At 49.8% G+C, this 27,735-nt stretch overlaps 1 protein-coding gene across 3 annotated transcripts; it reads left to right on the top strand.

The window, feature by feature from the left end:
- The first annotated feature begins 497 nt into the window (after nucleotides 1–497).
- Nucleotides 498–27,692, top strand: LOC119817740 (non-compact myelin associated protein). 3 transcript variants are annotated; one of them, XM_038335136.1, is made up of 5 exons: nucleotides 498–576; nucleotides 15,248–15,432; nucleotides 18,484–18,569; nucleotides 25,002–25,086; nucleotides 26,986–27,692. In XM_038335136.1, exons 3-5 carry the CDS (start codon nucleotides 18,494–18,496, stop codon nucleotides 27,125–27,127), a joined length of 303 nt encoding a protein of 100 aa, XP_038191064.1. In that variant the 5' UTR covers nucleotides 498–576; nucleotides 15,248–15,432; nucleotides 18,484–18,493; the 3' UTR covers nucleotides 27,128–27,692. The 3 variants fall into 3 exon arrangements, with proteins under 3 accessions (XP_038191064.1, XP_038191065.1, XP_038191066.1); XM_038335137.1 differs by lacking the exon at nucleotides 498–576 and adding an exon at nucleotides 14,359–14,464; XM_038335138.1 differs by lacking the exon at nucleotides 498–576 and having other exon boundaries at nucleotides 15,348–15,432; nucleotides 18,487–18,569.
- The last annotated feature ends 43 nt before the right edge of the window (nucleotides 27,693–27,735 follow it).

Here is a 27,735-nt window from a genome sequence, read left to right on the forward strand (position 1 = left end):
TGGGTGCCTCGGAACCAAGCTCCTATGAAGCCCATCCTTCCTGCCCCCCAAGCTGACTTTTAGATTGGATGCTGGGAATTTCAACGCAGGGTCCTCATGCCTGTTAGATGGCACTCTACCCACTGAGCCATCTTGTTTTCTGAGACAGCATCTCACTCCTGGGTTGAAAGACTGGACTCTAATCACACGCAGGAGGAATTTCTGTCACTTGACAACTGTGAGTTCTCTGGCCCGTGGATCCCACAGTCGGTCTACATCCCCACTCCATCAGCTTGCCTCATCCGACTCCCAGGGGCGGGTCTCGATCTGCTCTGAGGGGCGGTCCCTTCCTCCTCTTTTGCCTTCTCGGAAGTCCTACCTGGAAGAAATGACTGCGGGGGATGCCAGACCTAAAGTCCCCTCCAGTGGCTGGTCGAGAGGGCGGCACGTGGACACCGCGGGGCGGCGCCGGAGCGCAGGGCGGGCAGGGGTCACCTTCTGGGCGGGGCTGGACGGGACGGGACCCGGAGACGACGGCGGCGGCCACCGAGCTCTAGGAGCGGGGCCGGCAGGAGGCGGAGCGGGCGTACCAAGCAGGTAGGGGTGCGGGGCGCGGAACGCAGGGGTGCGGGAGGACAGCGTGCAGGGGCTCAGGCCCGCAGGGGATAGCTCTCGGGGTCGCCCAGGGCGGGGGTCCCCAGCCTGGTGCACCTTGAAGGGAACGAGTAGCCGAAAGATCAACAATCTCTCCAGTATCTGCAGACCCCAGTGCACGGAGGTGTCCAGGGCGCAGGCCAAGAAGCACCCCGAAGCTAGCTGCATTGGGGTAACAGCTCAGGCATGCGGAAAGCTGGTGGTTTCCTTGTCCCCTCCCGCGAAGCCACCGGGAGTAACCACAACTCCTGGGAAAAAGTCTTGGAGAGGTAGAAGGATCCTTGACCCCTGCGGGTCCTGAGTTTGCCTAGTCTATGAACTGGGTGGGTATCGAGGAGAGCGCGCCCCCTCAGAGGCCCCAGGAACTCTGCAATCCACGGAGACCAAAACCCGGAGGGGCCCAAGCTTCTAGCTAAGTCAATAAGCAAGACGTTGAACAAGCCGCTCCTTGATAGGGGGAGGCTCCAGTCCTGGGTGCTTTAAGGTGGAAAGAGATGTCTGTGATTCCTGTCAGTAAAAGGGCTGGACTGGGAACTGAGGGTATGGAAAGAATATTCTTCTTGCGGGAGAGGTTGAGGGATTTGAGGAGCTGCGAAAGGAGCAAAGAAGCCAGAGTGGTCCCAGTCAGAGTCCCCTGTCTTCGCCAGCCTGTCACCGTAGCCCTTTCTTTTCTGTGTAATCTGTTTTCTTGTACCTAAGTGGAACAACATCTTTGACAAATTAAGTCGTGGTTTTACGTAAGCTATTAATTTCTGTCAGGCTGGCTTCTTGGTGACAGTACCTGTGTCTGGTTCACTGTCTCACCAGCTCCTGGAGGGTGCTGCATGTCCAGTAAAGTTCCTAAGGGTGGCTGCATGGGGCGGAGCCGGGTACCTCCTGGTGTGTGTGGTGAGCAGGCCCTGGTGAGACCAACTTGAAGATAGGATCGCTCCGATCTCTGTGGTGGTTGCGGTTGCCTAATTTCCTCGCCCTTCACGGTGTTGGGCTCCCATCGCTCTGAGCTGACTGAAGCTATTGTAAGAAGCAAAGATCTGAAGAGGAGAATTGATATGGGGAGGCGGGTATCCACAGGGGCCGGAAGACACTGCCCCCCCAAAAACCCAAGTTCAATGTGTACACAGTTTTTCTTTGGGCCGCCAGCTCACAAAAAAACTACATGGAGATGTTAATTATGAAAGCTCAGCGTATAGCTTAGGCTTGTCCCACTAGTTCTTATAACTGAACCCATTTCTATTCGTCTACATGCTGTCACATGGCTTGTGGCTTTTTACCTTGCCTGCTGCGTTTCCTGCTTCCTCTCCATCTCCTCTGGTGTCTCTCCTATACCTGGGTTCATCTCCTCTCCTCCCTCTTCCCTCCTGCCTAACTTCTTCCTGCCTAGCTATTGGCCATTCAGCTCTTTATTAAACCAATCAGAAGCTGCATTGGCAAAGACACATCTTCACAATTTATAAAAAGATTATTCCACATTTCCCCTTTTGTCTAAATAAAAAAAAAGAAAGGTTTTAACTCTAACACAGTAAAACTGTATACAATAAGAACAATGATCAGGTAAGAATTACATTCACAATGTCCAGTCCATTTGTACTTGGCAAATTCAGAGAAAATATTCCATTATCTATCCTATCTTGCTAAATCCAAAGTTTTGTACCTAATTTACTGCCTGCAGTCAAGGCAAGGACAGCTTCTTGCCCAAATGTCTGATCCTACAATGAAAGCAAACGCCATATGGAGGTTCTTCAATGCCCATCATCCTTTTATGAAATAAATTGGTAATGACAGGAGCAGACATGTCTCATTGTCATGAAAAAAGACAGGTTATTAAACATATTAAATGCCATAATTCTGTAGGTTTTTGATTTTTGAAGACCTTCTATCTATCTAAATACATCTCTTTAACCTTGAAAACATACCTAACATGACTACAAGTTTGATTATTATAGATGACTAACTACTAACCTGTATTTCTTAATTATACATTGCATTTTTAAATGTTCTGCATAAGCACAATACCCCAAATAAAAGTAGAAACATATATATGCTATAACAAAACTAACTTTAAATCTGTATCAGTATGCCAAAAATGCAAAATTATTTGAGGCTAAGAGCTGCCTTTTTATCCTATATTCCTATGTCCCCCCTCAAGTGATGACAAACACCCATTACCCACTAAATGACCGAAAATAACCCATTCCATCTCTTGGGAATGTAGGCATTGTGTTCTCTAGACTGCGTCCTGCTGTCTGTGGGCAAAGGCATCTATAGGGAACCTGAGAAACTGAGATAATGATCAAGTCCTGGGAGAACCAGCCATAACATTTGCTGTCCAGTCTATGTAATAGGAAAGCACAGGCTTTATCTGCAGTCCTGGCTAGACTAGTCTGTGGGGCTGGACCATCCCAGCTAGGAGCTTTGAAGGTGTTCTGGAAGCAGAACTCTCGGGGAACTGCAACAGAGGCACTCTGAGAGGCTGGATCACCTGGGCCACCCATTTTCATTGGTGTCTGGTCCCCTTGCTCTGAAAACACGCAGGATTTCAATGGTAACATACATACCTGCATTAACAGAAGTATGGACTCTGAGTTGAACACAAACCGGTCAAAGATGACTTTTTTTGTTTTATGTTTGAGCAGGTAAAATATATGTTACCTGTCTTATAGTTTTTTTTTAGGTTTATTTCTTTATGTCTGTAGTCAAGATTTTCAGGGGGTCTCCCCCTATCAAATCTGATCCCTAATAACCTTGAAGGAATCCAGAGCTGCTACCTCACCAGGGTCACCAACGCTCTTGCTTGTCTTTGCTTTTGTTTGTTTCCTTTCCTGTTTCTTTTTTGTTTGTTTGTTTGTTTGTTTGTTTTTTAAGACGGTGTCTCACACAGCCAAGACTGGCTACTTAGCCAAGAATGACCTTGAATTTGTAATCCTCCTGTCTCTGCCTCCTGAATATAGTAGGCTTTCTTTTGGCCATCAACTAGCTCCCAAATCATAACACAGAGACTTTTAAGTTATGGATGCTCAGCCTTTTATGCTTGTCCCACTAGCTCTTTTTGAAAAAATAATTTATTTAATTTTGTGCACATTGGTGTGACGGTGTTCAATTCCCTGGAACTGAGTTACAGACAGTTGTGAGCTGCCATGTGGGTACTGGGAATGTTTGAACCCAGGTCCATCTGGAAAGGAAGCCAGAGCTCTTAACTGCTGAGCCATCTCTCCAGCCCCAGTCCACCAGCTCTTATAACTTAAATTAACATGTTTCTCTTCATCTATGTTTTGTTTCGGGTTTCTTATCTTTCTTTCATTCTGTATGTCCTACTCTGTATTTGTCTGTCTGATGACTGCCTGGCTGACCCCAGAAATCTTCCTCTTTTTCTCCTTCGTTCTCCCCTTATTACTTTTCAAGCCTAGATTCCTTCTCCCCCTTATTCTCTCCACCTGCCAGCCCTGCCTATCCCTCTGTTGCCTCGGCAGGGGCCGTTTGGCTTCTTATTAGACCAATTAGGTACCTTAGGGAGGCAAAACAACACGTCTTTACATCATAACAAATGCAGCATGGGCAAAAGTAGCACACCTTTACACAGTTAAATCAGCATTCCGAAACATAAACAAATGTAGCACATCTTTGCCTCGTTAAACAAATACTCCACAACACCCGAGTGCTGGGATAACACGCACACACCACCACGCATCCTTCATTGCCCTGGAGCACACCAGCTAGGCTGGCTGACCAGGTGAGGCCCCAAGAGTCTCCTGTCTCCACTTCCCCAGCACTGAGACTAGGGCCAGCGTCAGACATGGCTCTTTCGTTGGTTTGTTTTGTTTTTTGAGACAAGGTTTCTCTGTGTAGCCCTGGCTGTCCTGGAACTCGCTCTGTAGACCAGGCAGTCTTTGAACTCACAGAAACCCACCTGCCTCTGCCTCCTGCATGCTGGGATTAAAGGTGTGCACCACCACTACACATGCATGGTCTTTACATGGGTTCTAGGGTGTGAAGTCAGGCAAGCACTTCACTGACTGGGTTAGCTTCCCAGTGCAGGATGCAGGTTTCCTTCGTTGGATAAGTTAATTCCTTGACAATCTCATACTTATATTTTTTTTTGGTTTTTTTTTTTCGAGACAGGGTTTCTCTGCAGCTTTTTTTTTTATAGAGCCTGCCCTGGAACTAGCTCTTGTAGACCAGGCTGGCCTCGAACTCACAGAGATCCGCCTGCCTCTGCCTCCCGAGTGCTGGGATTAAAGGCGTGCGCCACCACCGCCCGGCTCATACTTATATTTAATACATTCTGGCTGCTCTTTCCTGCCCTTCATCTCTTTCCCATCCCTTCTTATCTTTCTCGGATTTATCTCTCTCCCACCCTGTCAACCTGCCCTTCTCCCTGTCTGTCCCTTTCCAGATCCCTGACTTCTGGTTCTGGTGTGTGTGACTCACTTAGTTTAACTCGTGCCATCTGTGTGACTGCTGACTTGGGCCTACCCATGGAACCCCCTTTTGATGTTGTTCGTAATGTTTTATTACATTTATTTTTTTTTCTTTTTTTTCTTTTTCTGGTTTTTCAAGACAGGGTTTCTCTGCAGCTTTTTTAGAGCCTGTCCTGGAACTAGCTCTTGTAGACCAGGCTGGCCTCGAACTCACAGAGATCCGCCTGCCTCTGCCTCCCGAGTGGTTTTATTACATTTATTTATTTTGGAGGGGTCCATATGCCATGGCACACATGTGGGGAATTGGTTCTCTCCTTCCCTCTTGTGGGTTCTGGAGGTTGGACTCAGGTTGTCAGGCTTGTAGGCAAGTGTCTGTATTTACTGGGCCATCTTTCCAGCTTTGAGGTAGGACCTCAAACTCGCTATATAGCTGAGGCTGGCTTTGAACTTCTGATCTTCCTGTCTCCAATCCACAAGTGCTAGGATTAAGATCATGTCACCACACCCTGTTGGGGACTGCAGACCACCAGACCCTGAATTTTTTGTAAACAACTGGTTTTCCTCTGCTCTGAGCAGCCTGCAGCTGTTCTGAGCACTAGACCCTGATGGCAGGGGAGTGGGGTTCTGATGGGTCTGCAGCTGAAAGATCCAGAGAGCTGGACGTGGCCAGAGCCCTGTATAAGCTGCCTCTGAGCACGATAAAGTGGGCACTCTTGTATCAAGGATGACCCGTGACCCTGTCTATGTGTCTTTATACGTTTGAATCTCCAGGCCCCTTGCCCAAGGCTCGCGTACCAACCTGCAGTGGCATGGGTGGGCACTACAACACCCAGGTCCAGTTCCTGTTTTATGTTTTGCTGTTGTTTTGGTTTTGGTTTTTTGAGACAGGGTTTCTTGGTGTAACAGTCCTGACTGTCCTGGAACTTGCTTTATAGACCAGGCAGGCCTGGAATTCACAGAGATCCTCCTGTTTCTGCCTCCCAAGTGCTGGAATTGAAAACACGTCCTACCACAGCCGGTGTAATTGCCCTTGTTTGAGTCTAGGCAAAATAGAAGCTCAGGGTCTGAAGCTGTGAGGTTCCTCGTCTGCATCAAGGTGACAGAGGTACCGCTGGCTGTCACCTGAACTCAGGCACTCACCTTTGCCCGAGCAGGTCCCGCTGTGTGCGCCCACAAGGCTCAGCTCTTTATACAGCCTGCACACCTGCAGGCTTCTCCTCCTTTGCTCTTTGCAGGACCTTCCACGAGGCAGCTCCAGGCTGGGTGCTGCAAGGTGGTGATGACTGAGGCAGGTTTGTTCTCTGAGAATAAGGACAACGGGGCAGACAGAGCTGCATGCCCATATGCCAGCTGCTGCAAGAGGGGACTCGGGAGAGGTGAAGACAAGTCCCTGGGGAGCCTGGCTCCTAACTAGAGTGAGAGTCTAGGACTTCTTCATCCCTGTGACTGAGCCACTAGGGGTCAGTGCACCTGGCTAGGTGACTTAGGGTAAGACCGCCAGGCCTGGTGTCCAGCTAAGGCTAAGTCATTGCCCCTTGTTATTAAGAGTTATGGCTGAAGAGAAGGCACAAGCCAACCGATGGTAACGGAGGGGTTTAAGGAGGTTATAGCCCAGGGGACATAGCTAGACCAGAATTCGAACCCAGGAGCAATTCTGAAGCTGTCCTTCTCACCACACACCAGGCTTTGGAGGACAGAACACAGGACAATCAGGAGCTGGGCAACACCCTGCTGGGAAAACCAAGTGTCCTGAGAGAGTCCATCTGTGGCATGAGTGGTGGTGGGTGGGTGGAGGGGCAGGAAAGGGGCGGGGCTCGACGTGCCCTTGGGGCTGTGACTCTCAGTCCAGCTGAATCTCCTCACGGTCACACGGCCACCGGACTTGTCTGTGTCCTTCCAGGTGAGTTGGGCAACCCAGAGTTCGGTCCTCACTCCTGCCTCCTTGTCTGTCCTCCCTCTCCAGCTGCTGTGTTTGCTCGGAAGCTGGCCCTGGGGGCAGGGAGAAGAGGATACCTGGAGAAATTCAATTATGTAACTGAGTTGGCAGCAGGAAGGAAGGAGGACATTCAATTAAATTATTCTTTTTTCTTAGTCTTGTACATATTTGAACCTGAATAACGTGGCCTCCCTCCCCCTTCTTCCCTTACCTTAGAGTCCAAGCTGGTTGTGTGTGTGTGTGTGTGTGTGTGTGTGTGTGTGTGTGTGTGTGTGTTGAGGGTGGGGTGCACATGGTACATACATAAGGAGGTCAGAACAACCGGCCCCGGTTGTTGGTCCTCAGACACCTTCCACCATCTGTTTGAGGCACGGTCTCTAATCAGCCTGAAACTTCACCACTTAGGCAAACAGAAAATCCTAGCTGGCCTAGGTGTTTCCAGGGCCCCACCTATCTCCACTACCCAACTCCCCATCTCTGAAATGACATACAAGCTCCGCCACGCCCAGCCTTTCTCTTGAGTCCTCATGTTCTTGAGGCAAGTGCTTGACTAAGCAACACCCCCAGCTCTCATTTGTCTTGATTGGAAAGCAAGCCAGGAGTGTGGAGACCTTCCAACAGGTTGGGGAGGGAAGGGAGTCTGTTCATTATAGTTTCTGATGGCTAGGGGCTTTAAAAAAAATTTTTAAAAAAGGTTATTTTACTCAGACAACAAGCCCACAACGTCTCAGCTACTGCCCTGTTGCTATGATAAAAAACACCCTGATTAAAAATAAAAACAAGCTGGGCAGTGGTGGTGCACACCTTTAATCCCAGCACTCTAGAGGCAGAGGCAGGCAGGTCTCTGTGAGTTCAAGGCCAGCCTGGTCTACGAGAGCTGGCTGGCTCCATGACAGGCTCCAAGGCTACAGAGAAACCCTGTCTCGAAAAACAAACAAACAAATAAATAAAAATAAAAAATAAAAACACAAAAGCAGCTTTAGGAGAAAAGAGTTTATTGTGGCTCACAGTTGAAGGTTGTGGTTCATTGCTATATGGAAGTCACCCAGAAGGATCATGAGAAGGCTGGTCACATTACATACAGTCAAGAAGCAGAAACTGGCAAATCCTGGTGCTCAGCTGCCCTCTCCTTTCTTACAGTCCAGGATTCCAGCCCAGACAGTCCCCTTCTCCCTCCTGAGTGTTCAGTCTTCCGGACCCTAGTCTCCATTCCCACAGGAGAGCCCTGCCAGGCGGCTTTTCCTCTCTCTGCCTTACAAAACGATGCCTGATTGGTCAGCAGAAGAGCTGGGTACGGCCTGGAAGAGGATGTAAGCCCCTAAGGAAAATTTCAGGCCCAGGGCCTCCTACCTCCCGCCCCTTCATTCTCTGGTGTCTGAGTGTCTCCCTCATAAGCACTCAAAGGTCCCTGAATGGACAGAGTCTGGTCCCCAGCTCTGCAGCTCTACACGGTTTGCCGTGAACAGATGTGGCTCTGGGTTTCTTGGTAAGGAAATGAAGTCCCCGTGAGCCTGTTTAGCAACAGCCCCTCTTGGCCAAGGTTCCCCCACACTTGGGGTCAGCCAGGGACACACAGTTCCCAGAAACATACAGTGATAGGGCACTTCCCCTGCTCAGCACCCTGGCACAACCAGGGCATCAACCCAACCTCTCCTGTGCCCAGTACGCTTGCCTAGAGCTCTGCCCAGCTCAGACTGCCTTCCACATTCCCTCCAGCATGCTGAGGGAGCCGGTGGGGGCGTTGGGAATCAGAAGGCGGGGGCTGGGTCTTGCTCTGATACCTGTGGACAGGACAAGTCACTCAGCCTTTCTGAACCTAAGTGTTTTCGGGTCGAAGAGTGGAAACGGGTGTGACGGGGCTTCAGACGGACGTGAGTGGGAGGCCTCGCGCGCGGTGGTGGGCACCAAGGAGCTGAAAGGAGCAGCTGATGCTGAGTGCCCACCCCGCCGCCCCAGTTCTTGACGGCCTAATATATCTAATATATACCTAGACCCTGGGCACACCTGGATGCCCCCCCCCATGTCTGAGATTCCTGGTACCCCATCAGCCTCTAGGATATAGGCAGCCTCGGGAACAAACAGAATATGTACCACACAGAAGGGAGGACAGTATCCCCAACCAGGGCCACGAGCTTAGCTCCGCTGAGAGTGAGGAACCTCGGAGGTGAAAACATGGGGTCCAGCAGAAGATGGATGGACAGACTGGCACCTAGAGAATCCTGAACCTGTGTAAGGACCACCTGGCACGGTAGGGAGGCCCACAATATTTTGAGGGCCCTTCAATGAGATTATAGTTCACTTTACTTATTATTTAATTTATTTATTTTATTTATTTTGGTTTTTTTTGAGACAGGGTTTCACTGTAGCTTTTGGAGCCTGTCTCGGAACTCGCTCTGTAGACCAGGCTGGCCTCGAACTCACAGGATCCTCCTGCCTCTGCCTCCCAAGTGCTGGGATTAAAGATATATGCCATCACCGCCCGGCTTTATAGTTCATTTTAAAATCAGGGATGGGAAACATCAAGTGTGGTGGCTCACACCTGATACCCCAGCACTTTGGAGACTGGGGCAGGGGGCTGGTGAATTTCAGGCCTAACTTTACTAAGTGAGACTTTGCCTCAAAAAGAAAAAATTAAATGGAGGAATATTTTTTAAGTGGAATAAAATGTGCCCCCCATATTACTAAATAAGTCCTTGGAGATGTGAAGGGTACTACAGATTGTCATCTTTACAGGATATGGAGTCATTCAAGAAAAAAAGCCTCCTAGTCTGTCTGTGAGGACGTCCCTAGATTAGCATAATTAAAGTGAGGAAACCCCATCCTAAATACAAGCAACAGCACCACCGGGTGCCCAGGGATAACAATGGAAAATGCTGTCTGGGTACCAGCAGCTGCCACCGTCCAACCTCCCACCCTGCCGTGCCACTACCCCGTCTTGTTCCTCACTCTCTGCCACCTTGATGGACTGTGCCCTCAAACTGTGAGCCACAATAACCCTTAAGTTGGCTTGGTCAAAGGCTTTGACACAGAAGCAAGACAAGGAACTTAGCACTCTGTTTTGTCCAGATGGGGTCCCATGTAGGCAGGCTGACCTCAGACCCGCTGTGTAGCTAAGGATGGTCTTGAACTCCTGCCCCTTATACTTCCATTTCCTGTGTGCTGGGATTGCAGAGATGCACCATGCCCAGTTTATTCTGGGCTGGGGCGTCACAGCCACAGCCTTGTGTATGCCAGACGGACACTCCACCAGTTGAGTGGTAGCATTTAGACCTAAATCTGTCTAGGTCCAAATTTTGTCATCTTTTCTATACCCCTCTAGGTGTTTACTGTACTTTCTTTCCTATACCCCACTGGGTATTCACAAATCACTTCATTGAATGGGGTCCTCTCAGCCCGAGGTTAAGACAATCGCCCCATTTTACAGCCAAGAGAACCAAATGTGGAAGAGAAGGGTTCTGTGCCCATAGTTCCTTATCTAGCCAGTGAGGGAGTCCAGAACCAGTCCCTGGCCCTCTTGACCAACCCTGGCCATGTCCAGAGCACTTCTTGCCCTTCACTCTTCCCACCTTCTTTCTACCCTCACTGTGACCCTCACTGCTGTGCCCTACACAAAAGATGCCCAGCCTTTCTTCCCGCCCCTTTCCTTCCCTGACTCCCAGCCTTATAGAGGGTTCTGCCCAGCATTCCTCTCCCACCTCACAGCCAAGCAGAAGCTGCTACTGCCGCCCAAGAGGGTGTGGAGAAAAGGAGGTGGCTTGTCAAAGCCAGAGCACAGGTTTAGACGAGGCTGCGAGTCCCCGGACAAATGCCCCTCTGTATCTTGAGGCCTATTGTGACTGGCAGCCATCCAGCGCTCACCGCGAGCAGCTTCAGAGGCTGGGATTGGCTTCTCTCTTGTCCTCTCTGCAGCCCAGACCTGCCAGGTCCTGACTCGGGCAGGAAACAGGGGGTGTGCTCTTTCTGGAATGGAGGATGTGGGAGGCCAGCCAGAGGAGGATGAGGGGCCACGTCCTGAGCCACTCAGGACGTCTGAAGGTAGAAGGCTGAGAGGAAGAAGGGTCACTGGGTCCTGGCTGGCTATTCCCGGCGAGAGAAAGCTGCCCTCTAGACACAGCAAGTGAGCAACAAAGGTAAGGTCTGAATCCAGGACTTCTCCCTCCCAGGCCAGGGTTCCAGCTATCAGGGGTCTACATTTTGACCCCATGAACAGGCACAGCCGTGAGACCACAGATCAGGACAAGGGGCTCCCAGAAAGAGTGGCCTATTTAGATAAAGAGCTGGCACACCCTCCCTCCACACGGGTGCTCCAAAGCAGTGGTTCTCAGCCTTCCTAATGCTGCCACCCTTCAGTACAGTTCCTCGTGTTGTGGTGACCCCCCCCCCATAAAAATATTTTAGTTACTACTCCATAACTATAATTTTGTTGTTATGGATCATAATGTAAATATTTGCTATGCAGGATAGCTGATACCCAACCCCTGTGAAAGAGTCCTTCAACCCCCAAAGGGGTTGTGACCTCTAGGTTGAGAACCTCTGGGCCAGCAAGCTTTTCTCAACATAAGCCATCCACAGCAAGCACTTGAGCCTGCCATGTCCTCAGGAAAGGCAGGAGAGGCAGAAAGCCAAACCCAAATCACATCAGGAACAGTGCACAGGACAGAAACCCCAGCACTGGAGAAACTGAGGTAGGGGGTGGAGTTAAAAGCCAGCCTGGGCTACATAGTAAAGACCAGACTGGACCCAAACTTGTAGCAATCGTGCTTCAGCCTCTAGAGTAAGTGGAACTATCAGAGTGCTTTGCCGTTCCCAGCAGACCATGTTTCTTCAAACAAACAAAACAGGCTGGGGAGGTGACTCAGTGGCTCAGAGCACTGGTTGTTCTTTTAGAGGACCCGGGTTTGGTTACAGCATCCACATGGTGGCTCACAGCCATCCACAACTCCAATCCCAGGAGATCTGATACCCGCTTCTGACTGCTGTGGGTACCAGGTAGCATCAACATACAATCAAAACTCTCGCACACATAAAATAAATAAATCTAAAGACAGTTAAGGGAGGGCTAGAGAGATGGCTTAGTTGGTAAAGTGTTTGCCACACAAGCATGAGGACCTGAGTTTGAACGCCCTCCAGCACCCACATAAAAAGCTGGGGGCTTAGCCGGGCAGTGGTGGTGCATGCCTTTAATCCCAGCACTCGGGAGGCAGAGGCAGGTGGATCTCTGTGAGTTCGAGGCCAGCCTGGTCTACAAGAGCTAGCTCCAGGACAGGCTCTAAAAAAGCTGCAGAGAAACCCTGTCTTGAAAAACCAAAAAGAAAAAAGAAAAAAGAAAAAGCTGGGGGCTTGTTTATAAGCCCATAGCTGGAGAGGCAGAGAGACAAGAAGATCCCTCGGGTTCGTTGGCTGCCAGCCACTCTAGTCTGTTTGTGAACTTCAGGCCAACAACTGACCCTGCCTCATAAAACATGTGGATGGCATTGAGGAATCCAAAGTTAAGCTCTGTCCTCCACCTGCACACCAATACTTATGTCCTATGGGGGTGGGGTGTTAGTATTATTATATATGTATAATGTGTGTGTGCACATGTGGGTGCATGGGTGCCTTTGTGTGTGCATGTAAGAGAGAGAGAAACAGACAGACAGACAGAGACAGACAGACAGAGAGGATGACTTCTGGGAGTCGGTTCTCTCTACTATGGGTCCCGGGATTTGAACTTGGGTCATCAGGCTCTTACGTGCTGAGCCATCTTGCCTGCATCCGGCTTTCAGTAAGTGGCTCAGAGTAGCTCTGAATCCTGTGTGCTTTATGAACAGGGAACAGTACTGTACTGGCAGCCGGACACTAAAGGAGAAACCGGGATTCGGGGGAGCCTGCAGCCTGGGTCCACTTGAGGGTCACCAGCTGGTTATTTTATGCTGTGTAGTTCTCTTTGCTGTTGTTCTACCCTGCTCTGCACCCATCAGAAAGACAGTCACGAGCTTCTCCTCTGTGCGCGCTCTGAGGCTCTCTCAGTCCTCAGTTTCCCCGTTTGTAAAGGAGATGGCAGTGGCCTCCACAGTGTTCAGGCTAGCAGCTGCCTCCTTGAGTTCTCACAGAGGGTGTGGGGATGAGGAGACGTTAGGGGACTGATGAAACGGAAGGAAGGTTTTCCTCTGTTGGTCCAGGTAGTGATGACAGAATTCAGGTACCCATCTGAGATTAAAACAAAAAAATGCCATTCCGAGCCAAGTGTGAGGGTAAATACCTTTTTTTAAAAAAAAAAAAAAAAATATTTAACGTGCATTTGCATGAAAGTGTCAGATCCCCTGGAACTGGAGTTACAGACAGTTGTGAGCTGCCATGTGGGTGCTGGGAACTGAACGCCAGTCCTCTGGAAGAGCAGCCAGTGCTCTTAACCGCTGAGCCATCTCTCCAGCCTGGTACATACCTTCAGTACCAGCGCATTATAAACATTACCGGCTCCATCCAGCCCACTTTAAGGATTGTTGAAATGGAAGCTATTTAACCCAGAGAAGAAAACAGTCAGAGACCATAGAATGACTGTTTTCCAGGGCAGAAAATCCTTAGAATTTTGGGTTCTGCAATCTAACCTACAACTCACTGCTATCGCCGCCTGCTGGACAGAGGTAGAATTGCCACACAGATATACGCTGAGCTAGTAGGGGACCCAAGAAGTTTCGCACAAAGCAGAGCTCTTAAACCTGCTGGGGTAGTCATGTGGGGAAGGTAGCAGAAGGGAATAAATAGTCCCAGTGGGTGAAGACTACACTGGCCGACATGAAGGCCAGTTATCTGTAGCTTGAATCAGACCCAATGTTTTGGAAAGTTGGGGCTTTTTAAAATTTCATTTAACTTTTTAATTAACTATTTATTTTGTGTGTATGCATGATGGTATATGTGTGTAGAGGTTTAGGACAGCTTCCAGAAGTTATCTCTCTCCATCCATCCTGTGGGTCCCAGGGATTGAACTCAGATCATCAGGCTTGGCAGCAAGTGCCTTTACCTGCTGAGCCAGCTTGCCAACCCCTATCTCGTTATTTATTTATTTGTTTGTTTGTTTGTTTGTTTATTATTTTTAGGACAGGGTTCCCATGTAGCCCAGGCCGTACTCAAACTCAATATGTAGCCAATGACGATCTTTAACTTCCGGTCCTCTCACTTCTGGCTTCCGGGTATACACACGGTTAATGCAGTGTTGGGGATTGAACCCGAGGCTTCTTCATACACTTTAGGCAAGAACATTTCCTACCAGGCTATGTCCCAGCCCCATGGAAGATGAACGGCTTTCGTGGGTTACAGTAACTCTGGCCGCAGTTGCTTATTTGTGGCTTTTTCCACTGGGATATTTGTTTTTCTTGTCTTATCCAGGGAGGAGCTTGGAAACACAGCAGACAAAGAGGGGAGGCGGTGCATTGAGGGGTTGAGGGGGCAGCATTCTTCCCGATAGCAGCTCTTACAGCCCCTGAGAGACAGAGAGGGATGTGTAAGTAAACAGTAAATGGTCCTGACCCTCCAACACTTCCCAGCCCTGCTCCCATACAAGATAGTTTGTTAATATGAGGGAGGTGACTGAGGTAGAGGACCCCAGTGTGACCAAAGGCGGTGCACAGTAGGAGGCAGGGTCAAAACCCAGGGCAAGTTCTCAGCTCTGTGGGTAGAACCTTCCTTAACCTCTCGGGGTTTGGTGGAACCTTCCTTAACCTCTCGGGGTTTCGGTCACAGCCCAACCCTGATGCAGGCCGCCCCTTCTGTGTGTGTTCTCTGGGAAGCAGTCTACGGTGGTTCCCAGAGATGGGGTTATGCAGTCTACGGGGAGGGGAGGGGGTGTCCCAGAGATGGGGTTATGTAGTCTACAGTGGGTTCCCGGAGATGGGGTTGTGCAGCCCCAGACCCCCGCCTACCACCTAGTGTAGCGATGTTAGGTGGGGCTCCTGTCTGCGCTGAGCCTCTGGCTACCCGTATGTGCAGTGGCAACAGTGGCCCCGCACTCCTTTCCAGAGTGAAGATGAGGATGGAATGGGACCTTGTGAGGCACAAGGACCATGCTCACTACGGTGTCTGTGAATTAGTCTCGCTCTCTGAAAAACAGCCTTGGTCTCCCTAGAGTATCCCGACATCCCCCGGCCACAGGCATGCAGAGTGCTCAGTCCCCCAACTTGGGCCTGACTTGGTTAACTGCAGTTGCTGGGGCCCCCACACATGAAAACATCCACATCCTTAGCCACCAGTGTTCACCGCCCTCCTCCCACCTCCTCTAATGTGGCAGGAACAGAGATGTCATTGAGAGCCCTCGCTGCCGGGATGAGGCGAGTTCGGCTTTGGGACTGCACACTGTTGTCCTTGAAGGAGGAGTGACTGGCCCAGCTGGAACCTGGAACCCAGCACCCAGGAGGTGAACCAGCAGACCTGAGGAGGAGCCTGTGTCCTGTGTCCTTGGGAGGCCACTCACCGGTCAGTGTGTGTGTGTGTGGTGTGCGTTCATGTGTACATGTGTGTGAGTGTGTTTATGTGTGTATGTTTGAATTTGTGTGACTGGATATGAATAGGTATGAGGGTATTGTGTATGTATGTGTTTATGTGTGCATAGTGCACATGTATGAGGGGGTAGAATATGTGGGGCTGGGTGGGAGTGGGTATGAGGGTATCAGTGGGTCTGTGTGTGCATGTGTGTGTATGTATGTCCGCCTCTGTGTATTATTGCAGTGACCGGTCACGGCCCCTACCAGGTGCATCTCAGGGAAGGTTGGGAAAAATGCAGGCTTTGGCAAGGTCAGGTTCATGAGCTGCCCTACAGCTTTTGGGCTAAATGAACACAAGAGTGAACTCCACAGCCCTGAGCCTCAGAGTCCTGACTGAAGCTATGAAAAAGGAAACCCTGTTTTCTGTGGCGTCTTGCATTGGAAGCAGTGGGACTAGAAACAGGCTTAGGCAAATGCATCTGAGTACCTCTGCCTTGCTGTGATGGGAGAGGCCAGGGGCTCTCCTCAAGAACAGAGCAGGGACCAGGAGGTGGTGGCGCATGCCTTTAATCCCAGCATTCTGGAGGCAGAGGCAGGTGGATCTCTGTGAGTTCGAGGTTAGCCTGGTCTACAAGAGCTAGTTCCAGGACAGTCTCCAAAGCTACAGAAGAAACCTTGTCTCGAAAAACAGAAAAAAAAGAAAGAAAGGGGAAAAAAAAAGAACAGAACAGAACAGGGAGACAGGGAGACCTCCATCCCAAATTCTCATCCTTGGCATTTTATTTTATTTTATTTTATTTTATTTTATTTATTTATTTATTTTTGGTTTTTCGAGACAGGGTTTCTCTGTGGCTTTTGGAGCCTGTCCTGGAACTAGCTCTTGTAGACCAGGCTGGTCTTGAACTCACAGAGATCCGCCTGCCTCTGCCTCCCGAGTGCTGGGATTAAAGGCGTGCGCCACCACCGCCCGGCGGCATTTTATTTTTTAGATAGTATCTCATTTATATCCTGGCCGAGGATGGCCTTGAAATCCTGATCCTCCTGCCTGCCTCTCTCTGCTGTTAGGATTACAGGCATTGCCACTGTGCCCAGGACATTGAACTCGTACCAGCACTTTCTAGACTCAAGATGCCACTCAGTTGGCAGAGTACTTGCCTAGCAAGCATGAAGCCCCAGGTTCAATCCTCAGCACCACGTAAACCAGGTGGGATGGCACACACCTATAATCCCAGCGCTGGAGACATGGGGACAGGAGAACCAGTTCATGTTCATCCTTAGCTACATAGTGAGTTCGAGACACTGTCTCAAAAAACCAAAAGTACTATTCACATCCTTAACCCTCTGCTCCCTTAGGACGGGGCCCTGCATGGAATTCTGTCTCCTATTACAGTCCTCCCCCTGCGGGAGGAGGACAGATCTGAAAAAGAACCAGACATAGCTGTATTTTCAAGGGCTGGCAGGGAGCACACAAAGCCAAGCCAAGCCACAGATACTAGCTGTGCTTTCTGGCTAATGGTGGCAATGGGGGAGGAAGAGAACAGCCTCCCGAACTCAGTCTGGGTGGTGCCTGGCTTGAGACTGTTCTTTCTTCTGGGAAGCATGTGACCTACACCAGCCTATCTAAAGTAATCAGGTGACCAGAAGCCCAGGGCAGAAGACATATATGCAAGGGGAGGTCAGGCAGAGTCCTGTAGGGGCCATGGAGGAGCGCTGAGCCATAGGAGGGCCTGAAGATCCCAAGAACAGGGCAGGCAGGACCCTGGACTTGGATTGGTGCAGAGAAAGTGAAGGCAGTGCCTGCCCTATAGATTAACATGGCCAGGCCATCCAGAGCCTTCTTTTTTGTTTTGTTTTTTGAGACAGGGTTTCTCTGTTTAATAGTCCTAGCTGTCCTGGAACTCGCTCTGTGGACCAGGCTGGTCTTGAACTCACAGAGATCCACCTGCCTCTGTCTCTCTAATGCTGGTATTAAAGGTGAGTGCTACCACCACTCAGCTTTTTTTATTAATGTACATTGGTGTTTTTGCTTGCATGTATGTCTCTGGGAAGGTGTCGGAACTCCTGGAGTTACAATTACAGACACTGGTGAGCCACCATGTGGGTGCTGGAATTGAACCCAGCTCCTCTGGAAGATCAGCCAGTGCTCTTAACCACTGAGCCATCTCTCCAGCCCACCAAGAAGAGTCTTCTTATGGCTGTAGCTGACAGAGCCTCCAGCTGAGTGCAGATGGCCTCCCTCATGTCTCAGGCAGATACCTACCCCTGTTTCCAATAGAGCTGGGAGAGTGGAGATGGGGGTTCTTGGGGAGGTTTACAGTAGAAAGCAGGGGGCTGCTCCCTGCGGCAGCCAGCACAGAGACATGTAAGATGATAGCAGGTCTCTTGTGCCAGCAATCCCACAGAGCCGGTATGATTACAAACCACCTTGAGGAAACAAGTTCTGGGTCCTGAGAGAAGGCCCAGTGTTAGAGCACTGACTACTCTTCAAGACCTGGTTCTGCTCCCAGCACCCATATGGTGGCTCACAACCGTCTGTAACATCAGTTCCGGGAGGTCTGAGGCCCTCTTCTGATGCCACCTGCACCAGGCTTGCATGTCATGTACATACATACATGAAGCAAAGGTACTCATACCCATAAAATAAAGTAAATCAAAATAAACCAAACATTTGAAAAAGAAAAACCAAGTTCTAAGTTCTTTGCTGAGCATGGCAGTGCTCAGCCTGTGATCTCAGCACTAGGGAGGTGGTGTTCAAGGTCATCCTCGACTATCTATGGAGTTAGGGGGCCTGCCTGGGCTACATGAGACCCTGTCAGAAGGAAGTGGAGGAGGGAGAGAGGGAGGGAAGGAAGTTAGTTCCTTACAATCCTAGGGTACTGTTTTTACACAGAGTTTCTAGGAGTGGGCCTCGTTTTCACTTGCTGCCAAAAGAAACTGCACGCTTAAGAATTCTAAAATCATTCCGGCAAAGAGCAAAGGAGGCATTGTATAGACATGGTAAGATTAACCCTGGGTTTAAGCAAAATGTCTTCTTCGTCCTCAGCAGGATCAAGATGACCACAGCCACCACTTTGGGGGACGCCGTCTTCTCACTGAACATGACCAGAGGAGAAGACTTCTTGTATAAGAGTAAGGAGCACTTGGGAAGGTTGCCAAGGCAAGCTTGGGGTCAACTCACCGCTCCGGCCACTCGCCAACCTCGTCCATGTTTTCCTTGCCCTGGGCCTCAGTTTCCTCACCTGTAAGATGGGGGCTATCCCACAGGAGGTCTGCTGTGCAGACTCAGATGAGCCACGGGAAGGGCCTGGTTCCTGTAGGTGTGCATGTGCACACAGAGTACCTAAGTAGCCCTGCGGCAAGCATCGCTACTGCGGACCGCAGCTCCCACTCCCTCTTCCTCTCCCACAAATCCTGCGGTCTAGGGAGGGATGGAAGTTTGAATCTCTTTCAAGATATTGAAATAGGTCTCCTTGAAAAGTAGCTGCTTACTAGGTGTGGTGGCACACACGGAGAGGCAGAGGCAGAGGGTCTCTGTGAGTTCAAGGCCAGCCTGGTCTACAGAGTGAGACCCTGCTTTGATGATGACCGCAACAAAAGCACTAAAGAGGAGGAACACACACTACTTTTTTTTTTTTTTTTTTTTTGGTTTTTCGAGACAGGGTTTCTCTGCAGCTTTAGAGCCTGTCCTGGAGCTAGCTCTTGTAGACCAGGCTGGCCTCGAACTCACAGAGATCCGCCTGCCTCTGCCTCCCAAGTGCTGGGATTAAAGGCGTGTGCCACCACCGCCCGGCCACACACTACTTTTTTAAAAAGAAAAATAACCTGCTTACTTCCTCTTTTTAAAATGTGCATTGGTGTTTTGCCTGCATCCCTGTCTTTACGAGGGAGAGGGGTAGTTCAGCTGCAGAGAGGTAGTTCAGCTGCGTGGGGTCAGAGGAGGCCGTGGAGGGTTGTGACTTGGGCTCAAGCCACGTTGGGTGTCAATCTGTAGTGTATCAAAGAGTTCCACAATAGCCCAGAATGGAGTATAACAAAGGTTTATTTATTTGGGGATAAACTCACAGTAAGGGTAGCTATCCGCAGTCTTCTGCATGCGCTGGAAACTGGAACCAAATCCAGCAGAAAAGAGACCACACATGCTTTGCGTTTGTCTGCTCTTAAGAGTATATGAGACCCACACCCAAAGTGTGGCCATCATCTTAAAGGCTATTGGCTCAAGGAGTTCCCACAACAGTAGGGTACCCTGGAACTGGAGTTATAGACAAGTGTGAGCTGCTATGTGGGTGCTGGGAATTGAACCTGGGTCCTCTGGAAGAACAGCTAGTGCTCTTAACCGCTGAGCCATCTCTCTAGCCCTTCTTGCTTACCTCTTAATGGGAAAATGAATGAAGGTGGGAATGGGTTAGTCCTGGAAAATGTTTAGCAGGAACCAGGGGGTCCCAGATAAGAAAAGCAAATGCTGGGTGGTGGTGAAGCACGCATTTAATCCCAGCACTCAGGAGGCAGAGGCAGGCAGATCTCTGCGAGTCTGAGGTCTGCCTGGTCTACAGAGCAAGTTCCAGGACTGAGAGTCCATGGCTACTGGGAAACCCTGTCTCGAAAAACAAAAGAAAGGAGGGAGGGAGGGAGAGAGGAAGGGAGGGAGGGAGGGAGGGAGGGAGGGAAGGAAGGAAGGAAGGAAGGAAGGAAGGAAGGAAGGAAGGAAGGAAGGAAGGGAGAAGAGAAAGGAGAGAGAGGAGAAAGGGGGCTGATGACAGCTCTTCAGGAAATCAGGCCCAATCCCAGCATGTAGCTCAGTTGGTAGAGGGCTTGCCTAGCAGGCTTGAAGCCCTGGGTTTGATTCCCAGCCCTGGATAAACTGGATGTGGCATACACATACATGAACCCCATCCCATTAGTTGGCTTGTGGAAGCAGGAAGAGCGGGACTTCAAGGTTATCCTCAGCTAATAATGTTTGAGGCCAACATGGGACTCTGCATGCCAGTTCGCTTCTCCGCTGTTGTCATGTACACCATGACTAAAAGCCACTTGACAAGGAAAAGGTTCATTTTAGCCTACAGCCCATTGTCATGGAAGTCTAAGGCAGGAGCCTGGAAAGCAGAAACCATGGAGGCGCGCTGCTCACTGGCTTGCTCCCATGACTTCTCAGCCCAGTTTCGGATACAACCCAGGACCTCCCACATCAATCGTTCATCGAGAAAATGCCCTGCAGACCCAGGTCCCCAGGCCGATGTGTTTGCATGAGATGGACACAAACTAACTGGCACACCCATCCAAAGAAGACAACATAGTTGTCTAAGGAGTGTAGGTCCCTTTCGCCTTTTCAGCTGATGGCGTGTGCTCTCTGCATATGGCTCAGGTGTCCCCAGAAGCAGCTCCAGTTTCTACACTGGGGCAGGAGGCGACTTCAGAGCTGCAGGCCTAGATGGAGAAGGCAGGATGCAGCCCTTCTGTAGAGACCCAGAGGGGGTGATTCCAGGACAGGGTCACCAACTCCCACATGCTCCATGTTGTCCGTCAGCAGCTCCCCCTGCCCACACGTATCCCTTTGCCCTGATCCTCGCCGGGAGAGGCACGCATTTGGAAGCAGCTCGGTATGTCTCAAACAGTCCTGAAGGGAGTTACAGGAGGGGAATGATTGAAAGCCAGGCAGAAATGATTCTATGTTTGTTTGGAAACAAGGTTTCCTTTGGTAGCCCAGGCTAGGCTGGGACTCGCAATCCTCCTGTCGTAGCCTCCAGAGTAGCTTGGGATACAGGCCTGTGTCATTTATTCTTTATATTTCACAAATCTTTGCAGGGCTGGAGAGATGGCTTGGAGGTCAAGAGCACTGTCTGCTCTTCCAGAGGACCTGAGTTCAAGTCCCGACAACCACATGGTGGCTCACAAGCATCTATAATAAGATCTGGTGTCCTTTTCTGGCATGCAGGCATACACACAGACAGAACACTGTATACATAATAAATAAATCTTCTTTTTTTATTTATTTTATTTTATTTTTTTAATAATAAATAAATCTTGAGAGAGAGAACAAATCTTTGTAAAGACCTTAAAAAGTACACAACTCATGCGTGTACTAACTTTTCACAAAGTGCACACATTTGTGTCACCAGCACCCATATCAGGAAACAGAGAATACCAATGACCCCAAGGTCCTGTTCCCCAAAGGAGCCCATCAAATACTGATACACCGATTGGTTGCAAATGGTTTTTAACTTTTGTGTGAATGGAAGGAGAGCCATATGCATTCTTTTGTATCTGGCTTCTTTTAATCTGATTTTTAAAATATGCCTCAGTGTTTGTCTGCATGTGGGTACCTATATTGTGTATGTAGTACCTGTGGAGGCCAGAAGAGGGCGTCAGACACCCAGGGGCTGGAGTTACAGACGTTATGAATCTTGGGAATAGAACCTGGGTCCTCTGCAAGAGCAGCCTGTGCTCTCTGGTCCCATGTCGGCTTCTTTAGCTGAACCTTGTTTTCCCATGGCCGTATGCTAGTGTTGCACGGTGTCTTAGTCTACTCCCCACACCTGAGATGGTCTTAAGTGTTCCCAAGAAACCCACAGTTTTCAAAATGCATCGCTGAGGCATTTCATAGTATCTCATGGACTAGTCAACCCGCCTTACCTTATTAAATCACTCAGGATGTCAACAGTTTGGTAGACAGACACTTCCACTCAAACAGCGTTGGGAATTGATTATTCCGGAAATATGAAATTCCCTCTGACGTGATAAGTTGGCACAAAGCCCAGACGTAGTTATGGCTCTTGAGGTTTTCAAAACTCTGACAGGATGTTGTTCTCGGACCTAAAGTTAGAACTTGCCATTGAGAATGTATTGAAGTTAGACCCTGACGCGGTGAGTCAGGACTTGCATACTGGCTTTGTAAGAGCAAAAGGTTGAAAGCATGAACAATCTCACTAGGGACTTGGTGAGCAAATCATGGTGCAACCAAGCATGGGGTAACATGCGGCCACCAAAACCATGAGCAGAACAGATAAAAGCGTGGAGAGATGACATGATAACGCCGTAAGATAACATATGTAACTGCACTGGCTGTTTTGGGGGTTTGTTTTTTTAAGATTGATGTGAGTAGGGGGTTTGCATGTTAGTGTACCAGATCGTCTGGGACTGGAGTTACAGGTGGTTGTGAACCATATGATGTGGGTGCTGGGAGCCAAAACTGGGTCCTTTGCAAGAAGAGTGTGCGCTCTTAGCTGGCTGAGTCATCTCCTGCACTTCATTTGTTTTATTCTGTTTTGAGACAGAGAACATGTCTCAAGGACTGGCCTTCAGCTTTCTATGTAGTTAAAGATGACCTTGAACTCCTGATCCTTCTGCCTCTCCCGAGTGATGCAATTACAGGTGTGAACACCACAGCTGGATATGTTGGTGTCTTTTTAACAATTGTGTGTATTTCCATATGTAGGAATATTTCCTTAGGATAGCTGTTTCAGACATAGAACTGATGTTTTTAAAGATTTATTTGTTCTTATGTGTATGAGTGTTTTGCTTGTATGTGTGTCTGTGCACTATGAGTGTGCAGTGCCCAAGAATGCCAAAAGAGGGCAGCAGGTCCTCCAGGTCCTGAAGTTACAGAAAGTTGTAACCCATTGTGGGGGGAACTGACCTGGGTTGTGCACAAAGCAGCCAGTGCTCTTAACTATTAGGCCTTTTCTTTCTCCAGCCCCTAGTCCTAGAATCTGCGCAGGCTTTAATGTGTGTGTGCACGTCTCACACACACACACACACACACACACACACACGGCTGTACAGATGAAAGCACAGGTGCAGAAGACAGAGACCCAGCCTCTCCCATGGTTTGCTTATTTTTAATTTTCAAAATTATCCCGGGGCTGGAGAGATGGCTCAATGGTTAAGAGCATTGCCTGCTCTTCCAAAGGTCCTGAGTTCAATTCCCGGCAACCACACGGTGGCTCACAACCATCTGTAATGAGGTCTGGCGCCCTCTTCTGGCCTGCAGACATACACACAGACAGAATATTGTATACATAATAAGTAAATATTTTAAAAAATTATTCCCAAAATCACATCAGTTGCGTATTATCAGAAAGAGGAAACCACACCTTTAATCCCAGCACTCGGGGAGGCAGAGGCAGGTGGATCTCGGTGAGTTCAAGGACAGACTGGTCTACAAGAGCTAGTTCCAGGACAGGCACCAAAGCTACAGAGAAAGCCTGTCTCAAAAAAAAGAAAGGAAGGAAGGAAGGAAGGAAGGAAGGAAGGAAGGAAGGAAGGAAGGAAGGAAGGAAGGAAGGAAGAGGGGAGGGAGTCTTGCTGATCTGTCCCGCAGAAGTTGGGAGCTGTGTTGGGCTGATAAGTGGACTCAGACATGCACAGTGGCACACGTCTGCAATCCCAGCTCTTGTGAGACTGAGGAGGGGAATCGGGAGTTTAAGATTATCCTGGGCTACATGGGAGTCAGCTCCTTATTGCTGTTCCAGAACATCTAAAAAAAAAAATCAACTTAAAGGGAGAAAAGATTTGTGTGGGCTCAGGTCTCGGTCCTGGTGGCTTGGGTCCTGGTTCAGGTCTCAGTCCTGGTGGCTTGGGTCCTGGTTCAGGTCTCAGTCCTGGTGGCTTGTGTCCAAGCTCAGGTCTCAATCCTGGTGGCTTGTGTCTGGGCTCAGGTCTCAGTCCTGGTGGCTTGTGTCCAGGCTCAGGTCTCAATCCTGGTGGCTTGTGTCTGGGCTCAGGTCTCAGTCCTGGTGGCTTGTGTCCAGGCTCAGATCTCAATCCTGGTGGCTTGTGTCTGAGCTCAGGTCCCAGTCCTGGTGGCTTGTGTCTAGGCTCAGGTCTCGGTCCTGGTGACTTGGCTCCACCACTGTGGGCCTGAGTTGAGATAGTGTCATTCAGAGAGGGCATGGTGAGTTGCCCACTTATGATGGCTGGGAGCCAGAGAAAGATAGAGCAGAAACGTGGCAAGATGACCTTCTAAGACCCCTAGTGACCCACTTCCTTCCATCAAGCCCCTCCCCCATACAGTTTCTGTCATTGCTCAATAAAGCCATCAAACTATAAATCCAGTGGTTTAATCTACTGATTAGATTGAGGTCTTCCTGCTCCAGCCAACGGCCAGCAATTCAGCCCACCAGCTGGGGTCAAACCATAAGCGTGTGAGGTTTGGGGAGACGCTTTATGTCTAAATCATTTGTGACAAGTGCCCGCTGGGGACCTCCCAATCTTTGTGTCCGCTCAAGTCTTCACCATCTGCGCTTTATCGTAGTTTGTATTATAATTAATTCACTTTTTATTGTGTGTGTATGCGGTGTGTGTATACATTGTTCATGTATGTTCATGATAGCATGAGCATGCCGCGACACATACATGGAGGTCAGAGGGCACCCTCCGTCTCAGCCCTGCCCTTCTACCTGGCTGACAACAGTCTCTCTGTTGTCTTCTCCCAACACACATCAGCGCACACCAGGTTAGGGGTCTGCAAGCTCCGGGGATCCTCCTGTCTCTGTCCATGTGGTTTCTGGGGACTCATCTGTGTTTGCCCAGTGCTTCTACCCACTTTTGGTTCCCTCTTTTCTGCAGGTTCTGGGGCCATCGTGGCTGCCATTGTGGTGGTCGTCATCATCATTGTCACCTTGGTTCTCATCCTGTTGAAGATGTACAACAGGTACAGAAGGCCCAGGACTGCCTGCTTCCCCCCGACACACTCCTCACGCGCACACACTCCTCCCTCTCTGGTTTACACACACACACACACACACACACACACTCCTCCCCCTCTGGTTTACACACACACACACACACACACACACACACGCACGCACGCACGCGCACACACGCACTCCTCCCCTCTGGTTTACACACACACGCACACACACACACGCATGCACGCACGCACACGCACACACACACACATTCCTCCCCTCTGGTTTACACACACACACATTCCTCCCCTCTGGTTTACACACACACGCACGCACGCACACACACACGCATGCACGCACGCACGTGCACACACACACACTCCTCCCCCTCTGGTTTACACACACACACTGCTCCCCCATTCTGGTTTACATACACACATGCAGGCACACACACACGCATGCATGCACGCACACTACGCACACACACGCACACACGCGCACACACACACTCCTCCCCCTCTGGTTTACACACACACACGCATGCACGCACGTACATACACACACACACGCGCACACACACACGCATGCACGCATGCACACATACACATTCCTCCCCTCTGGTTTACACACACACACACGCACACACACACACATGCATGCACACACGCACGTGCACACACACACACACTCCTCCCCCTCTGGTTTACACACACACACGCACACACACACACACTGCTCCCCCATTCTGGTTTACATACACACATGCAGGCACACACACACGCATGCACACACGCACGCACGCACGCACACACACACACTGCTTCCCCATTCTGGTTTACATACACACATGCAGGCACACACACACACACACACATACTCCTTTCCCATTCTGGTTTACACACATGCAAGCATGCATGCACAGAGACACACACTCCTCCCCATTCTTGTTTACACACACACACACACATGCACACACACACTTCTCCCCAGTTCTGGTTTTACACACACACACACTCCACACACACCCCTCCCTCATTCTGGTTTACACACATGCACACTTGCACACATGCATGCACACACACACAGTCCTTCCCCATTCTGGTTCACACACACACGCTTCCCCTATTTCAAGTGCAGAATGTTAGGTCATGCCCAGGGTGGTTCTGCCCTCCTGCCCTCCTGCCCTCCTTGTCAGAGCTGAGGTTTAAACCCAATCCATCTGGTTTCAAAGAAAATATTCCCACTTTAACATGTAATAAGAACAGGGGATGTGGTTCAGTGGGTAGAGCACTTGCCTAGCATCCATGAAGGCCTAGGTTCGATTCCCAGCATGGCATGAATAAGTATGGTGGACTCAGGAGGTAAAGGCAGGAGGATCAGAAGTATAAGGTCATCCTCAGCTACATGATGAATTTGAGGCCAGCCTGGGCTACATAAAACCCAATCTCAAGCAACAGCAGTAGCATCAGTGTTATTTTTAAAGTCTTTGGGGTGTTGTTACCACGCGAGTGTCTTAGAAACAAGGAGGTGGCATTGAGGTCCAGGTCTCCTGTTATTCTGTCCATCATTGCTGAAACTCTGATTGACCTGTGGGTGGGTACTCCTTCACCTCACACTGGTTACACGGATATCCTGGGACTGTAGACTTAAAGTTTGTTCTCTTCTTAATCACATAAGATGTTCTTAAATATTCCTAGCAAATGCTTAATATACATAACCACACTACAACCCTTGAGTTCCACTCAGCCTTGAATGCAGCCCCTGCTCTGACTCCAGTCATTGTCAGGGGCAGAATGAAGCTTAGCAGTTTAAACAGAACATCCCGAAGTGATCCAGACTGGCACCAAAGGTCCTTCCCAACTGTCACCAATGTGACTTTACGAGCCATCATCACAGAGCCCGTTCCTCACTGTCTCTTACAGGAGAATGAGGACCAGGCGGGAGTTGGAGCCCAAGAGCCCGAAGCCACCTGTACCTCCTGCCCTGGACCCAAACAGCAACGGCAGCCAGCAGCCTGCGACTGTGACCTTTAACCCTGCAGACATCCAAGTGGAGACCCGGTGACCCTGTCCCAGTGCCGCCCCTGCCTCTGCAAGGAGCTTTTATGGCCCAGAAGTGTGCTCTTCTGGCAGCTTCACTTGAGCTTTTTCTGGTTGGGTAAACTGAGGCACCTTTTGTATAGCCCTTGCAGCTTGAAGCCATCCTTAACTGCATTCTGCTCTGGCCACCCCAAGCTGTGTCCATGTCCCTCTGCCACTATACCAAAGAGCTAAGGACATTCTTTTGTCACCCGATGAGAAGCACTGTGCTGGGATACTGGTATGAGTCTGATTCTTGCCCCACAAATGCTACAGCTAGACAGACAGACAGACAGACATCTGAGTGTTCTGGTCAGGGGTCATCACCCAGGGTCTGCCACTTGGGAGCATCTTGTCTTAAGTGTCATGTCCACAACATTGCAGAACAGATTCTCAATCTCATATTGGGTGCAGGGAAACTAACTCGGACTAACTAACCCACAAAACTAACTTGGTAATATCTAACCTATTCCAGTACTAGGTGACCACTAGTCAGCTCATGATGGCCGGTCGGAACGCTCTCCCCCTTAAGGAACAAAGGGTACCAGAGGCTCGACTTGGTAGCACAAGTCTGCCATTTCAGTACCCAGTAGA

This window comes from Arvicola amphibius, chromosome 6 (assembly GCF_903992535.2).
Source record: "Arvicola amphibius chromosome 6, mArvAmp1.2, whole genome shotgun sequence".
NCBI classification, from domain to species: Eukaryota; Metazoa; Chordata; class Mammalia; order Rodentia; family Cricetidae; genus Arvicola; species Arvicola amphibius.

What these genes read in the sequence shown, in the direction of transcription:
- LOC119817740 (XM_038335136.1), top strand. Translation starts at nt 18,494, where the DNA reads ATGACCACAGCCACCACTTTGGGGGACGCCGTCTTCTCACTGAACATG. An exon ending in AGAAGACTTCTTGTATAAGA is followed by an intron (nt 18,570 to 25,001) that starts GTAAGGAGCACT and finishes TCTTTTCTGCAG; the next exon opens with GTTCTGGGGCCATCGTGGCT. An exon ending in CTGTTGAAGATGTACAACAG is followed by an intron (nt 25,087 to 26,985) that starts GTACAGAAGGCC and finishes TGTCTCTTACAG; the next exon opens with GAGAATGAGGACCAGGCGGG.